At 41.7% G+C, this 17,829-nt stretch overlaps 1 protein-coding gene across 6 annotated transcripts in view; it reads right to left on the minus strand.

The window, feature by feature from the left end:
• PPP1R1C (protein phosphatase 1 regulatory inhibitor subunit 1C) overlaps positions 1–17,829 on the minus strand; it is a 120,608-nt gene that overhangs the window by 47,635 nt on the left and 55,144 nt on the right. For 3 of the 6 annotated variants that reach the window (XM_055308270.1, XM_055308269.1, XM_055308268.1), the window contains exons 3-4: positions 13,611–13,648; positions 11,451–11,511 (exon numbers count right to left, since the gene is read on the minus strand). In XM_055308270.1, the coding sequence (XP_055164245.1) occupies positions 11,451–11,511; positions 13,611–13,648 (99 nt within the window). Of the gene's footprint in view, positions 1–11,439; positions 11,512–13,610; positions 13,649–17,829 lie in introns of all 6 variants that reach the window. The other 3 variants (XM_055308272.1, XM_055308271.1, XM_055308273.1) reach the window with 1 other exon arrangement.

Below are 17,829 nucleotides of genomic sequence, written 5' to 3' on the forward strand. Positions count from 1 at the left end.
AACAGTGGTAAGTCAGGTTACCCCGGATATCATGAGATGACAAGGTCACTTTGTATCTGCAGTCTTTCTCCCCAAAACCCACAAACCCAGTCTAATCCAGAGAAAAACATCAGACAAATTACAATAGAAGAACCTTTTAGAAAACACCTGCCCAGTATTCTTCAAAACTATCAAAGTCATCAAAAACAAGGAAAGTCTGAGAAACTGTCACAACCAAGAGGAGACTAAAGAAGACTTGATAACTAAATGTAAATGTGGTGTCCTGGAGGGGATCTTAGAACAGAAAAAGGACATTAGGCAAAAACTAAACAGCAATGAATAAAATACGGACTGTAGTTAATAATAACGTATCAGTATCAGTTTATTAATTATAAAAAATGTACCACACTAACATATGGTATAAACAGTAGGAGAAACTGGATGCAGGGTGCATGGAAACTTCGAACTATCATCATAATTTTCCTGAAAATCTAATACTGTTCTAAAATATAAAGCTTATCCTTAAAGTGTAATTTGAGCTGGAAATTACTGTTTTAAAAGCGATATTACTAAGAGGAAAGACAAAGATGTGAACCAGAACTTTTAAACTGCAGTCAAACGCACAAGGGTTTCCAACTGCTCTGGAGAGTGTTGTGTGCACAGTCCATTGGTGGGGCCTAGTTAAACTCGGTACCGCCGCAGAGGCCCGCGTGATGACCCATGCAGGACTTCACTCTCTGCATTAGGGTGTCAACTTAAATGCTTTTTAAGTTCATATGAACGGGTGGGATGAAAATGGTGCACTATGTACTCCACGTTTCCATGACCCAGCCCGTTTTACTCTCCAGGTACATGTGGAAAGATGACTGTTCCTTCTGTGATAGGAAAGTGGCTTCACTCTCCAGTCCCCCAGGCCCAGTGAAGTCTTCTCAGGTCCTCTGATCACTTTGTCAGATCCCTATTCAAGGATTCACTTGGATGTGCTCTACCTGTCTACTTAAATGTTGCTTCCTTTAGACTGGTCTCCCATTGGGCAGGGACTTTGCTTTCCATCTCTGTAGAAACAACACTTATTGCGGTATTTGATACACAGGAGAAGCTCGTCTGTGACTTGTGGCGGTATATGATCAGTGCTTATACAGCTGAAGTTTACCATTGACGTATGTGGAAAAAACCTTGACACTGTATCTTAACTCATCTGTTCCAACCAAATGCAAAAGTTCATCTCCTTCCCTGCTTCTAAGATAGGAAGCAATTTTTAAACTTGCTTGTTATTTATAGAGCAATGTAAATTAAAAAGATTAGTTTAAAAATAGGTAAATATATACAAATACATGAATGGAACCATATTGGCAAATAGCAGTCTCCTTTGCAAAGTATAAGTAGCACCACGGAGATTAAGTTTCTTGTCCCAAATATTAAAGTTGCAGTTGAATTCATTCCAGGTCCTTTGGACCTCTCAGCCTAATAATCATGGACAATGCTATAAAATATGAAGTCCACTCATACTTGCTGGCATTTTCCTCTTGCTTCACTCAGAAAAGAAAGGAAAAAAAAAAAGACATCAGATTCGCTTTCAAGAAAGGGACATTCTCAGATCAGTTCTCTACCCTGACACCAGCCTCACAAATACGTAGTGGAAGAAATTGAAGGAAAGTGAAGGAAGTGGATCTAGAAATAGAAACACTCTTTTTTTCAAAAGCAAGACTTGTGATCTTTAGAAAGTTCCTTGTTATCTAGAAATCTGTTAAAATGTTTCTTGAGTTGCCTCCGTAAGCCCTCCCCTACACAGTAAATAAATCGAGCCAGCACAAACAAAAAAAGCAAGGCTTAGAAAGGCAAATGTGAATACTTGGAAAATGCCCAGAGAAGGACAGAAATGTTTTTTTTAAAAAAAAAAAAAGAATGTAGTATGGTAGAGATTGCCTGAAGAGAAATTAAAAGGTCTTACTAATTCTCTCCCTGTCTTTAATTTTCACTGTGCAGGAAGTGATAAGAACTGGCTGGCTTATTGCTTCCGAGTATTTTTACAGTCACAATGACAAGAGGCTTGACATCAGGAGGGAAAAATTGGTAACAATTCAATATAATCATTGTTAATCTACCTTGGTTGGCTAATTTCAGGCTGGATTGATATGATGTGATTCTTGCTCATCCTTCCAGCTAGACATGTAAATATATTGCATAATCTTTAGCCATCCCTAAATTCACCATTAACCATCACTTTGTTCTTATGCTTTTTTGAAATACAAGATTTATAAATTAAGCATAAATACTTTTGAAAGGGTTGTTAGTTGAGAAATAAGGGACATAGCGTCTGAGGTGAAATCAAGGAAAAGCCAGCTGGATTTTGTCGAAAAGGAAAGGAAAGATCAAAGCCTACCTGCACAAATGAACTTGAGACAGGTGAAAATAAAAGTGGAGCAAATGTTGCAAAGCTGGGTAATAATCCATATGCTTAAAGGATGGGCACTCTTAGGTAGATGGCACCTTATGGGATTAGGGCACCTCTAACTCTGGCTTTTCCATTCCTGCCAAGATGAGAGCAAAATCCTGGCAGGGATTTCATTTTCCCCAAAGTCCTTTTGTCCCTCTTCTATCCTTCTCCTGGGTTCCTTCCTCCCTTCTTCAGGGCGCAGTGGAAATGGAAAAGGAGTGCACCTGACTTTTCATCCAGGGTTCAAAGAAGTTTTGAAGTAGTTGCGGCATATTCCATGCCTGTTCCAAACGTTCTCTTTTATATATTGTTTCATAATGTCTCCACAGCGATCCTATAGGGTAGGTATCATCAACGTGTTACTGATGAGACAAGAGAGGTTAACTAATTGAGTTGCTGAAGCCAAACAGTTCATAAACAGTGGTGCTGAGGTCTGAATCCTGATCACTTGCCCCTCAAAGTCCATGTCCCCTCATGTCAGGTCTGGTAAAATTATTATGATCAGTGGCTTTCCCTGACTTGAAGATTATCCCTCAGTTATTATGACGTGTCACATCCTTGCTGCTGTCATCTACCAGCCTCTAAAAACCTACTGAGGGTAGCCCTGGTGGCGCAGCGGTTTAGCATCGCCTGAACCCCGGGGTGTGATCCTGGAGACCCGGGATCGAGTCCCACGTCGGGCTCCCTGCATGGAGCCTGATTCTCCCTCTGTCTGTGTCTCTGCCTCTCTCTCGCTCTCTCTGAATGAATAAATAAATAAATCTTAAAAAATAAATAAAAATAATAAAAAATAAAAACCTATTGAACCTTCGTATTGTTTCCTATCTTAGGTTATTCCCTATTTGCATTTATTGCTTAAGTGTGAAAAGAGGCTGAGTTAGGGTAAAATATCAAGATCCCAACCATCCTTGGAGAAAATAGAACGTAGGAGTTCCAATGCTGTAAGCATTCAAAGATGTCTTTGACATACCAGAAGAACAATCTCTGGACACTGAAGTAATCAAAACTTGGCTTTAGAGAAATTAAAAAGAACGAGAGGAAGATCTTTTTCAGAAGTACACATAACATCTGACTTGCTATGCATTAAAAATGGTAATGCAATCCTAATAGAGCCTGCTATACAATGCCATTTTGAGCCAGCTGCTTCGCTTTGTGTTCAAATTTCCTTTTTAAATCGATAGCACTTGCTTTGCTCTCTTCAGTTGAAGGCATTTGCATTCCAGTAAAACACACACACACACACACACACACAAAATGAGGATGGAAATGAGTCAGCTATTTCCTGTCCCAAGACTCAAACCTACTTTGCTTTACTGAAAACATGATTCCAGCTCTCCAACAATAATTTAATTGGCTGTGCTGTAAATTGCAAGGCTGACCACCAAATAAACACCGAAAACGTCCACATGAGTATTCAGTAGTCAGCTGTCATTTTCCTGATAATCCTCAGAACTTTCTACTTATATAATTATAAAGCATTATATTACAAAGGGTAATGGAAAAGTAAGTCTGTTTTCCATGCAAACTTCAACTTCTGTCATTTTTGTGCATCATATGCATTATAAATTTATGACTCATCTGCACAGATGAAAAAATGTAGTCAGCACAAAATATCTGAAACACAACAATATATCTAACAATAATAATCATGATATCCTCTGGCTTTATGGGATGGAGCCCTGATATATAAGTCTATTTGATAATTGGTTGAATGGTGGCTTCCAGGGGGACTGATAGCAACTACAGAAAGATGTGTTCTACAAGGCCCTCTCTTTGCCTTGTTCTGTTTGATATGTTTATTACAAGTGTGGATAAAAATATCCAAGATAAGTTTATCTTATCTGTGGTGACACACGATTGAGATAAGAAAGGGATGAAAGAATCACAATACAAAATATGACATATTCATGTGACAGCCTGATTCTAACAAGAGGAAATTCAATTGGGATGACAGCACTGTCTTACTTTTTGGTTAAAAAAGGACATAATGCTAAAATGGGAAATGCATGGTGAATAAGAGGGTTTAAAAGCAATACGTAAGAAAGGCTTGAAAGTTTTGATTCGCTATTTTTCATCAACATATATGGATGACAGAAAACGTTAGTAAGATTTTAGGTTGCATTATTAGAATGAAATAATCTGGGTGGAAGGAGGGGATAAGCATAATTGAAGTCTGTATTCTATTCCGATCAAACCACACTTAAATATAAGGTTGCTAGTGAATGATGCACTTTTAGAACGATATCGGTAAAGTACAGCTTATTAGGAGATCAAGAAAGAATGTGAAAAAAGCTGAATGGGAGGCATGATTGACATGGTGATTACTTTAACCTTGAAAGAAGTAAATTAAGGGTGAGGACCCATTAGATGTCCTGAAATATTTAAATAGTTGTCATTTTGAAATTTGCCACAAATAGTAACAAGTAACTATCAATAGGGAGTTTATAGCTATAGAAAATTTAGACTGGAGGGTTAGCAAAAGCGCCTTTCAGAAACTGATCTTTAAGGACAGGGCTTGAATGATAAGTAGGAGTTATCCAATGAAGAATGAGGATAAGAAGGAGGCGGAGAAGAACATTCTGGGTGAAGGGAAGAATGTGTGACTCTTTCGTGTACCCACGAAGAGCTTGGTGCCTTCAGAAGCTCGCAGAATACCAGACGTCTGGGACTCAGTGGAGGAGAGCAGAGACAGATTGGAGCCATGGTCCAGGAAGCTTTAAAAACTTTCCTCTAGAATAGGGTTTTTACCCAATGGCAAAGGGGGGCTATTGATGAGTTTTAACTGAGGAAATAGCATATAAAAGTCCACTTTGGCTACAATATAGAAAACTCATGGGAGGCAAGAGAGAAAGAATAGATGTAGAGTAACCTGGTATAGGCATAACTTGATTTATTGCACTTCTCTTTATTGCACACCGAAGATACTATGTTTTGTTTTGTTTTTTGTTTTTACATATTGAAGGTTTGTGGCAACCGTGCATTAAGTAAGTCTATTGGTACAGTTTTTTCAATAGCATTTGCACACTTTGTGTCTATCACATTTTGGCAATTCTCACAATATTTCACACTTTTTCATTGCTACTATATTATGGTGATCTGTGATTAGGGATCTTTGATGTTACTACTATAATAGTTTTGGAGAGCCATGAACCGTGCCCGCATAAGATGGTGAACTTAACTGAAAGATATGTGTGTTCTGACTACTTCAATGAACATCTATCACCCACGTCTCTCCCTCCTTCTTCTTGAGCCTCTCTATTTCCTGAGACACAACAATATTGAAATTAGGCCAGTTAATAACCCCACAAGGCCTCTCAGTGCTCAAGTGAAAGGGAAGAGCTGTAAGTCTCTCAGGTTAAATAAAAAAACTAGACATGATTAAGCTTAGTGAGGAAGACATGTCAAAAGCCAAGCTAGGTCCAAAGCTAGGCCTCTTGTGCCTAGGTTAGCCAAACTGTGAATGCAAAGAAAAATTCTTAAAGGAAATTTAAAGCGGTACCCAGTGAACACATACACATACACACATGATTAAAAAAAAATGAAATGGTCTTATTGCTGATATGGAGAAAGTTTGAGTGATCTGGATAGAAGATCCAACTAGTCTCAATATTCCCTAACCCAAAACCTAATCCAGAGGAAGGCCCTAACTCTCTTCAGTTCTATGAAGGCTGAGAGAGGTGAGGAAGGTGTAGAAGGAAAGCCTGAAGCTAGCCGAGGTCGGGTTTATGGGTTTTTTTTTTCTTTTTTAAGAGAGATAAAGAACATGCATGAGCAAGGCTGGGGGAGGGGCAGATGGAGGAGAAGAGAGAGAATCTTAAGCAGGCTCCATACCCAGCACAGAGCCCCATGTGGGACTCCATCTCATGACTCTGAGATCATGACTTGAGGCGAAATCAAGAATTGAATGCTTAACCAACTGAGCCACCCAGAAGCCTCTAGTTTCTAAGGTTTAAAGAAAAAAGCCATCTCCATAACATCAAAGTGCAAGGTGAAGCAGCAAATGCTGATGTGGAAGCTGTACCAAGTTTCCAGAAGATCTAACTGAGATCATTAATGAAGGTGGCTACACTAAACAACAGATCTTCGATGCAGATGAAACACCTTCTTTTGGAAGAAGATGCCTTCTAGGACTTTCGGAGCTGGAGAAGAAAAGTCAATACCTGGCTTCAAAGCTTCAAAGGACAGGCTGGCTCTCTTGTTAGGGTTAATGTAGCTGGTGACTTTAAGTTGAAGCCAAAGCTCATTTACTATTCTGACAATCCTAGGGTCCTTAAGAATTATGATAAATCTACTTTGCCTGTACTCCATAAATGTAAAAACAATGCATGAAAGACAGAACATCTGTTTATAAAATAGTTTACTTAATATTTTAAAGCCCACTGCTGAGAACTACTGCTCAGAAAAAAAAAAGATTTATTTTAAAAGATTATTATTGCTCAATGGCAATGCACTTGACCACCCAAAAGTGCTGATGGAGATGTACAAGATTAACATGCCTGCTAACGCAATATACATTCTGTAGCTCATGGGTCAAGGAGTAATTTTGATTCTTGAGTCTTATTAATCAAGAAACTCATTTCATTAAGCTCTAGCTGCCATAGATAATTTTTCCTTGGATAGATCCGAGTAAAGCAAATCAAAAAGGTTCTGGAGAGGATTCATTATTCTAGGTACTACTGAGAACATTCATGATTCATGGGAAGAGGTTAAAATACCAACATTAACAGGAGTTTGCAAGAAGTTGATTCCAACTGTCATGGTTGACTTTAAGGGGTTCAAAACTTCCATGGAGGAAGTAACTGAAGATGTGGTGGAAACAGCAAGAGAACTAGAATTAGAAGTAGAGCCTAAAGATGGGACTGAATTGCTCTAACCTCATAATAAAACCTTAACAAATGAGGAATTGCTTCTTACAGATGAACAGGGAAAGTAGTTTCTTGAGGCGAAATCTATTCCCAGTGAAGAAGATGCCATGAAGATTGTAGAAATGACAACAAAGGACATAGAATACTACATAAATTTAGTTGATAAAAAGTGGCAGGGTTTGGAAAGATTGACTTCAAGGTTGAAAGTAGTTCTATTGTGGGTAAAATGCTTTCAAACAACATCACATGCTACAGAGAAATCATTTGTGAAAGGCAGACCATTGATGTGGCAAACTTCATTGTCGTCTTATTTTAAGAAATTGCCACAGGGGCTCCTGGGTAGCTCGATCGGTTAAGCATCTGACTCTTGATTTCAGCTCAGGTCATGATCTCAGGGTCATGAGATCAAGCCCCCAGGATGCCCTCCATGCTCAGCAGGGAGTCTGCCCAAGATTCTCTTTCTCCCTCTCCCTCTGCCCATCTTCCTTCTTGCACTCACTTGCACTCTCCTCTCTCTAAAATAAATAAGTAGAAATCTGAAAGAAAAAAAAAAAGTAATTGCCATAGCCACCCCAGCCTTTGGCAACTACCACCCTGATCAGTCAGCAGCCATCAATATGGAGGCAAGACCCTCCACCAGCAAAAGATTATGGCGTGCTGGAAACTCAGATGATGGCTGGCATTTTTTAGCAACAAAGTATTTTTAAATGAAAGTGCATACATTATTTTTTTTAGACATAATACTATTGCACACTTAATAGACCACAGTATAGTATAAACAGCTTTTATAAGAAACTAAAAAATTCATTTGATTTGCTTTATTGCAGTGGTTTAGAATACCTCTGAGGTATCCCTGTATATCTGGCAAAGAGATGATTGTGATTGATTTGAAATATGGTGGTGACGTCGAAGATAAGAGAGAAAGTGGGGAAACATAAGAGGGCTAATGGGGTGAAACCCATGAACCAGTGTTCTACTATTGAAGAGAGTGAAAGAGAAGGAGGGGCCCCTGGAAGCTCTCAGAACTCAGCAATACACAGGTAGGCAGATAGATATTCCACTTGCTGAGAAGGGAAACTGCAAGACAAACTGATTTGGTGTTGAGAAGATTCCAAGGTCAGTCTTGAACATACTAATTTTGATCTCATTATCTCTTTGATCTCCATGAGACATGTTAGGTAGGTGATTGGATATTTGAGTCTGGTCAATCTTTAGACTTAACTATAGCAGAATCACTTGGAGATTTTGATTATCTGGCTCCACCCCAGGCCTAATATGCTGGAATCCTCAAGAGAACATTGCCAATATGGTACCCCGAAGTTAGATGCATTGGAAAAAATTCAGTCATCACTGGCTAGTTGCCCTAGTTAACCTGTAACCTCCTTGAACACACTGGATGCCTATAATGTTATGAATAAAAAGGCAGACCAGGTACTAAATCTGTTTATTACGTTCTAAGAGTAAGTGTGTGGACAAACCATGAAACATCGCTGAAAAAAGAGAGCCATATACAGATTCTTACATTTACATTGTCATACTTGTACCATATGATGCTGTCATCTTGGCCATAAACTAATTGATCCAGGTACGAGGCCCTAAAAGGCAACCACCCAATAATTCCAGTGGTCCTTGAGATGATCTTTCTTCAGAATCCAGCCTAACTGATACACCATTCTGGATGGTAATTAATTTACCAAATCATATTTTTCTCTTTGATCATAGGGGAGGGAAGTGGGGAAAATTAAAACTAGAACAACAGAAGCATTTGGATAAGTAGACCTGGACATGTCTCTGTTTCCTGAAACTTGGTGGAGACATAAGCGTCACTGTTACTGAAAGAGAAAAACCAAATGCACTTAGGAGACAGGAGACTAATCTGTCCATGCGTTAAATGAAACAGAAATAGGTGGGGTGTAGCATCCTGACCTCTTGCCACCTTGGCCTCTGTACCTGGTAACTCCTGACAACTGAGCAAAGGAAGGGGGAAGCAAGGAGTTTGGCCAGTTTTGTTTTTTGTTTTGTTTTGTTTGCTTTGCTTTGTTTTGTTTTACTAACCAGTTATTTACTGGGTCCTTCATAAAATCCTGGTTGGCCTTTTTGTCAGAGTAGTTTTTTTAGAACTATTAATCACATCTGCTTCTGCTTTGCTCTCCAAGCAAACTTTTTTTTTTTTTATACTCAATAACATATAATGATGCTCCACTGCAATTTGAAGAACTACACATTTCGGAGCAATTGTATTATCGTATTTAGCATCTCAATAACATTTCCTTTGCTAATTCATCTTTCTTATGATTGAAGCTTCTTAATATGCTCACAATGCACCATATGTTACCATAGCTTAATTTTGTCTTGAAATATTCATTTCTAGCTCTTGGGGACAGGTAGCCTGAATAAAACATGTGAATTTAGCTTTCTCTCTCTCTTCCTTTTTTCTTTTTTTTTTTTATCAGAAGCAGGAGACTTACCTAGGTATTTATTGGTTATCAAGAGGGCCTAAGTAGCTTGTAATAACTGCCTGGTAGCCTCTTGAAAGAATTACTATGCTTTCCCAAGCCTTTAACCCAGGACCAATATGACTGTCACTGAATGTTCATCTTGGAGGGACTGACGATAGTAAGGTCACATGTGAAAATGTGCAATATGACTAACTTCCCTAAATGTTAGGATCCCACATTCTTATGATATTTGAGAGCTAAATATAATGAAAGCTCCCGGGACTTCGATTTTAAGAATTTCCTTTAAAAATAATATTATTATTCTCTGAGGATATGAGAACAGTATTCCTTTATTTAGTTAAGCCATCCCAAAATAGAACAGAGGAAATCATTAAATAGTGAACATATATCTTTTACTGTTGCCCATTCATGCCAAAACTGATGTGTCTTAAAATTACAAGATGACTTACAATAGGAACTATATCTTCAAATGATTATATTTATCTTTCAGGAGAGGGAAGCCTGATAGTCTCAATAATTACCCTGGAATAAAGTACAATACTGGTGATTGTGTTATTTACTGCAGTCTTACAAACAAACAAACATGGTGTTTTATAGCTGCACAGGAAGGAAGTTTACTGAGAGTAGTTATTAATGTGTCCATTTATATTCCACCTTCCTGAAAAAAAGCCTCAAATCTAGAGAGAATACAGAGTGGAAAATTTCACTCCCAATTTAGACATTTCTCCAGACTCCAGAGGAAGCTGCTCAGCTGGCCTCTCTTGTAGTTGAAACTGAGCTTGATGAGCCACTGGGCCAACAGCCCAAGTGACAGGCTGGAGTAGGAGCTACTGGACAGAGCACACTCTGCCTCATGTCAGGAACATTTTTGTGTGAGAAATAAAAGAAGTAGGGCACAGGGGTGGCTTAGTGCTTGAGCGTCTGCCTTTGGCTCAGGTCATGATCCCGGGGGGTCCTGGGATCGAGTCCCGCATCGGGCTCCCCCCAGGGAGCCTGTTTCTCCCTCTACCTGTGTCTCTGCCTCTCTCTCTGTGTGTCTCTCGTGAGTAAATAATGACATCTTTAAAAAATAAAAAAAAATTAAAAAATAATAAAAGAAGCTTTCCCTGGAACTGGTGTCAGTCAGAATTCCGACACACTTAGATGTTCTTTTCCCAGTTCCAGTTTTGGGGGAGAAATTTGGGAAAATGCCAGGATCTGAGCTAGCATTTCTAGTTGTTATTTGAACAGCGTTACATGTACAGCGAATAGCTGTTTGATTGGGTTTCTTAGAGCTACTCTTGATACAAGGCAATGAGGCAACAGTTTACATTAAATTTGCCCCAAATTCAAGTTACTCTGCTTTGCATAAGCCAAGAAAAAAAAATGGCAATCATCTGGCAACACTGGCAAGAGTAATTAGGGATTCTGGAAAGATCACTTCAAAGAAAATATGTGAGGAAGGGTAAAAGAAAAATCTCTGTCATTATTTTGGGAAATGAGAATTTCCAGACTGAATTTCTGAGACATTTCTAGTTATTCCTTCTTCAGCTACCTATTTTATTCTTGATGAAACTAAGCTTTCAATGGATAAAGTAGCTTATTGAAAGTCACATGATCAAGCTGTAGAGCTGAGACTAGATCAAGCTTATGGTCCTTGCAAACAGACAGCCTGCCAGCCGTGAACTCAACATTCACAGCAACCCGGCATAGTCAGTACCTGAACAGTACCTTTCATGGCCGGTGGTGTGTACACGCTCTGCTTCCTTTGCTTCGGGGATGCATTTTGTGACTGTGGACAAGAGAAAAGAGGAAAAGTCTTATTTGAATAAAAATTAGCCCTGTGAAGGAGATAAACATTGTGCCACATTTCAAAGAGCTGATTCCCCTTTGTTATGTAATACAACTCAAATCAACGAGAAATTATACACATGTTCGCTGATAGCTCCGTTTTAACAGATATATAAAGCTATTTTATCAGAAAACCCTTCATCCCTTGCAGTCTTGAAATTACTCTTTTACTCACTTCATAGCATTCATTTATTTTTAAAAGAAAAAAAAAAGAGACACCAATCCCTTTTTTTTGAGAGAAAAATTGTAAGTACCAGAACAAAGTGTACTCCAAAAGCTATGTCCATGGAATAACTATACCTGCTCAAAGGATTTTTTATTGGTTCTGCATAGATAATGAGGGTCTTTGGTAAGTGATACCAGTTTGTAAACTTCTGGAATTGACATGTTCAGTCTATCTTCCCCATTCACTTGGAATTACAATGTGGAGATAATATTCTCTTCTTTTTTCAAAAGATAAATAAGTCCTTTCCTAACCAAGCTGCTGCATAACACTCTTACTTATGCACACGAGACCAATAAGACTCTCTTCTTACTGAAGAATGTTTGCATTAAAAATTACAAAAATCGCAACACAGAAACATATTTAGAGGCCAAAACAACAAACTATTTGTATATATGTGATATATATATAAGATTATTATGATAAAATACATATACACCATCTATACCCCAATCAGATTACGTCAAAGATTCCTTTTTAATCGTGTGTTGATTTATATTTCAATGTGGCAAAGGTAGGGGTCTTCGTCAATGAGTTTTAGTATCTAGAGCAATTATTTTTACTTTGATAAGGTCAGGTATGAATAGTTAGAAGACATGCTTTGGGGAATTATTCTATGCTTTGGGAATTTTTCTAGGTGTATTGGAAAGAATATACAGAGTCTGAAAAACTAGAAGCTGTTTCAATGACGGTAAATAGAATTTAAGGTATCTTTCCTTGTACATACTAAAGCTTATTTGCCTTCAAAGGTATCATCAAGTTATAGACATTTGCTTGATGCAAAAACAATATATTAAAAAGTAAAAAAAAAAAAAATTCAACCAAATCGTTGTCAAATCCGTATCAACCAAACAAATGGTACGAGCAGATTTCTCCAGAATAGAAGGTCTTAGTACCACCAGTTTATTATGTTAAACATGTGGATGGTTGATATTTCTGGCGTTCCTTTACTGTATGCAGTCTCATCTGGTTGATTTCAAGAAGCAATCATTTTGGGATTTCTTGTATATTTCCATATATACATTCAAAGATCAAGTAGAAAATTAATCCTACAGGAAAGTTTGTTTAGCAACATGTAGTAATACTTACTAAGCAATAAAAACTGCTTTATATGTATGAGTTCTGTTGTCAAAATATTTCAAATACACAATCTCATTAAAGTTTTAGAAAAGTCTCGAGAGATACTATTCGGTATTTTGTTCTTTCTACATTTTCCTCTCTGGGTATTGCTCTATGATTAATGCAGCCATGGGAATTGGCTAATATGTCTGCACACTACGTGATAGTTGTTCTATTCCTGAGCATGAGTTTACTTATGTCCTTGTATTCAATTTATCCTACATTATCAGCTGCCCTAGCCTCCCCTGGTTCCTATTTTCCACAGGAACTCTCCTCTGAACTCCTACATGCGTAGGTGAACCTCTGGCCTCGGGGTCTGCTCGTGGCTTCACAGACCAGCAGACCCTTCCAGGGATGCCCGCTCCCCAGCTTCTTGCTCCAGGATCCGACTTTGGCTGGCCCTGCCTGTAGTTGGTCATAAACAACCTGTCACTAAGTTGAACATATCAATACCATATCTTGCCACTAAAAGCAATGGTTTATCCTACCAGTTTTTTCAGGGGTTGGCATTTTGTAGGTTGACAACCAAAGTACCATAGGGGCAGAGATCTAATGACCCCATTTCGTTGTTTCTTTACTCAGGAAAAGCAAACCAGTTTTTACATGACATATTTTTATGAAATATTAAACCTAACTAATCGTGTTTGTAATTTAATTTTTAATGAACACCTACTTATACAAAATATAAGAAAACTTACTTCAGCTTGTGTGTTGGTCACCCTCTTGTCATCTATTTCTGCAAGAGAAGTGGATATAATTCGTTAGAAAATGGGTTTCATCTTTATAATATGCATATTAACATTTGCAACAATTTGATAAAAATAATTTAATAACTGCCTTGTGTTTCTTTTTAAAGATTTTATTTACTTATTTGACAGAGAGAGAGAGCATGCATAAGCAGGGGGAATGGCAGGAAGAGAGAGAAGCAGGCTTCCTGCTTTGTAGGGAGCCCAATGTGGGGCTCAGTCCCAGGACCCTGGGATCATGACCTGAGCTGAAGATGACCTGAGCCAGAGGCAGATGCTTAACGAACTGAGCCACCTGGATGCCCCACCTTGTGCTTATATGACATCTGTGGCTTAGGGAAAGGGGGAGAGAAGATGGTTTTCTTCTAAGATAGCCTTTTCCCTAAGCTTTTTTTTTTAAAAAAAAAAGGCAGTTAAAAAAAAAAAAAAAAGGAAAGGCATCCCTTTTGAAATTTCAAATTGCCCTCCTTCCAGTAATCCAGAAAGGAACCAGGGAAATGGCCCTTGAACCAACTGTTGGTGCCACCAACCTCGCAGTGTTAAGGCGTAAAACAATCTCCTCTGTGGATCTTGCTGCCAATCTACTCACTGCAGCTTGTCAGATTTCCTCAAGTTTTCCACTAAGCTGAACAAAGCTCCTTTTCCATTCCTCTCAGTCACTCAGACTCTGAGAAACCCTTTTTCTATATGCCTCTGGAAAGAATCAGTTACCCTGTCAGAAATCTTCCTTATGACAAAGCAAGGGAAACATGTACCCTGTCTGTGGAAAGAGGAATGTGAGAAAGGGGCGGGGGAGGAAGAGCGGCTCACATGCTGCCCTTCCACACAAGGAGGGCCTGCAGGGCTGAGTTTCTTTCCTCCCTCACTTACTTTCCTTGGATCCTGATTTTTTTTTTTTTAATATTTACACATTTATTTGACTTCCTTTAAAAATCTGTCCCTCTCTCATCTGTACTGCAGGGGCTGGGTTTCTCCACGTTTCAAGAAAACGAGACTTGGAGGGGCACATGTGTGGCTTAGACAGTTAATGGTCCCACTTCTGGTCTTAATCTCCGGGTTGGGAGTTCAAGCCCCAGTTGGGGCTTCGGCCTAGACATAGAGCCTACTTAAAAAAAAATGGACTTGGAGACTGTCTTCTGCAATCAGACTGCAATCGGTACTGGAGGTGGTCGGGGTGGGCTCCCACCGGGCAGGAGCAGTGGGTAAGGTAGGTGCTCAAGGCTGCAAACCCCCGAGCTACCCGGAGTCCCAAAGGCACCTGGCTTCAATCCTCCCGAAACGTGGAGCGTGGAGCGGTGCAGAGCCCCGACCTCCTTCATCCCCCGCCTTTTAGAATGATCGCGGGCCCGGCTGTCCCCGCGGCCATGCGTTGCAGGGAAGCCTGCGGCCCTGTGAGGCGACCGTGGGCTGGTCTCAGGCTGCACGGGCAGGGGCAGGCGCCGGGGCAGGGGCAGGGGCAGGGGTCGGGGTCGGAGCAGGGGCAGGGGCAGGCGCCGGGGCAGGGGCAGGGGCAGGGGTCGGGGTCGGAGCAGGGGCAGGGGCAGGCGCCGGGGCAGGGGCAGGGGCAGGGGTCGGGGTCGGAGCAGGGGCAGGGGCAGGGGCCGGGGCCGGGGCCCGGGCTTCCCGCAGCAGGTGACCGCGACCCTCCTGCCTCGTCCTGCGTCTCTGCGCAGCGGGGCCGGGTCCGAGCCACCCGGAGCGGACCCCCGGGGGGCGGCGGGGAAGCGAGCTGCGCCCAGGGGGAAGCCTTCGGGGGCAAGAGAAGAGCCGCGGGCCTGAACCGCTTCTGCATTTTGGCTCCACCTTCACGCGCAGAGGAACGTGCCCGAGCGCGGGCCCTGCACCCGGGGGGCGGGGGGGGGACCTCGGAGGCCGCCCGAGGCCCGAGGCCTGCAGGTGGGGGGGGCGCGTGCTCGGGCCGGCGCGGGTCTCGCAGCTCCCCCCTCAGGCCCCCCCGCCCCGCCGAGCCCCGAGCCCCGCCCAGCCCGGCCGCCCCTGCTCGTCCGGTAGGCGACCCCGCCCCTTCCCGCCCGCGGTTCCCGGCTCCATGTTCCCAATTAGCAGCAGGTCCTACCCGCCGCACTTGTGGGGGCGTCGGGGCCCGAGCGCTGCCCGGAGTCGCCCCCAGCTTCGCGCTTTCCCGGCGGCCGGTCCACTGCGGCCAACCCGGCATGGGGTCCCCCCGGGGGAGGGTCCACGGGGGGAGGCCCCACGGGGAAGGGAGGGGGCAGGGAGGGGTCCCAGGTGTGGGAGGGGCCGGGGCCCCCAGGTGAGGGAGAGGGGCGGGGCCCCCGATGAGGGAGGGGGTGGGGCCCCCAGGTGAGAGAGAGGGGCAGGGGAGGGTCCTCAGGTGAAGGAGGGAAGTGAGGAAGGGCCCCAGGTGAGGGAGAGGGCAGGGAGGGTCCCCAGGTGAGGGACAGAGGCAGGGGAGGGCTCCTAGGTGAGGGAGGGGGCGGGGAGGGCCCCAGGTGAGGGAGAGGGGCAGGGCGTGGGCCCTGGGGGTTAGGAGGAGGCCGGGGCAGGGGGAGGAGGCTGAGGTCATACACCGTGTGCGTGGGCTCCAGAGCCCGCCCCCTCCCCTCGCAGCCGCCCGGTGGGGTCTCCCTACCGCCTAACTTAGGGGCCGAAGCGGAGAGCGTGAGCTCATGGAGGAGTTCCGCAGAGTAACTGCGGAAGGACAGTGATGGAGATCTGCATTTGTGGACATGAAAACGTCGTATGCGAATTAGAAGGACTTCAAAACTGTAGGTATGGTATTTTTTATTCCATAAAGTATAGATGAACTATCTGGAGAGAGATGATAGAAAAATGCATGTGTATTCTTCTTCCAGTGAGCAGGCATTACTTTTATAATGAAAAACTCTATGTGTCATGTGGATCTATAGAAACAGAGGTATGTAGTAGAATTTCTAGGTAAGTCCACAGTACAGAACATTGGCGTTTCATACAGTAAGAGACCAAAATGGACAAGCAGCAGCACAACATAAATGCATGAAATAAAATAAATTTTAAAAATGAAAATTAAAAAAATAGATAAGCAGTTAGAATCACTAGTATTCGGCACTATTATTTATGCTGAACTTGTGTCTTGATCAGCAATATTTGGAAGTTATGGAACCTAATAATGAATTGACCCGTGGCTTGTACAGGGGTAGGCAGACAGGAGCTACTGGCTGAGGACAGCAATCACAGTTATTTGATAAAATCGCTGGAAGTAGATTATATGGGTCATTATCAGACAGCTGTGAGTACAGTGGATGAAGCAGTTCTATCAATGCAAAATCTTTGCTGTCTTTTAAGTAAATATCAGCTATGATCCACTTTAACAGTGCCTCTTTGTGACCTACTGGATCGTTAAAAGCCAATGTTTTGTTTTGATTGTTTTAAAGATCTATCTATTTATTTTAGGGAGAGAGCAAATGGGGGTGGAGCAGAGGGAGAGAGAAACTCAAGCTCACTCCACCCTGAGCAGGGAGCCCACTCTGGGCTCCATCTCAGACCCTGAGATCATGATCTGAACCGAAACCAAGAGTCAAAGGCTTACCCAATGTGCCACCCAGCTGCCCCGGCCCCTAGTGTTTCTTAATATTTTATTTATACCTCAGGAGTTGAGAATTCAGCCCAGGACTCAGAACCTATTGTTTTTTTTTTTTTTTTTTTTTTTTAAATATTTTTTTTAATTTTTTTATTTATTTATGATAGTCACAGAGAGAGAGGGAGAGGCAGAGACACAGGCAGAGGGAGAAGCAGGCTCCATGCACCGGGAGCCTGATGTGGGATTCGATCCCGGGTCTCCAGGATCGCGCCCTGGGCCAAAGGCAGGCGCCAAACCGCTGCGCCACCCAGGGATCCCAGAACCTATTGTTTTAAAAGCAAAATGGTGTCCAGTCATTCACCTTTGTGCTTTTTAACTGTCTGTGTAACACAGTCTAAAAGAGTGTCTTTCTAAGGCAACTGTGTAGACGTTACTCGTTGCATAATTCAATGAAAAAAGGCTTTTATTCTTCTTGGTTAGTTTTTCTTATTAGTATTTGTCTTGAACTGATTAGGTTAGCCAGATAAGTCTTTTTAAAAAAAATATAGAATTGTAAAAAAATAAAATAAAAAAAATAAAAATAAATAAAAATAAATAAAAATAAAAAAATATAGAATTGTATTCTATAGTATAAGC

This window comes from Nyctereutes procyonoides, unplaced genomic scaffold (assembly GCF_905146905.1).
Source record: "Nyctereutes procyonoides isolate TBG_1078 unplaced genomic scaffold, NYPRO_anot_genome, whole genome shotgun sequence".
NCBI classification, from domain to species: Eukaryota; Metazoa; Chordata; class Mammalia; order Carnivora; family Canidae; genus Nyctereutes; species Nyctereutes procyonoides.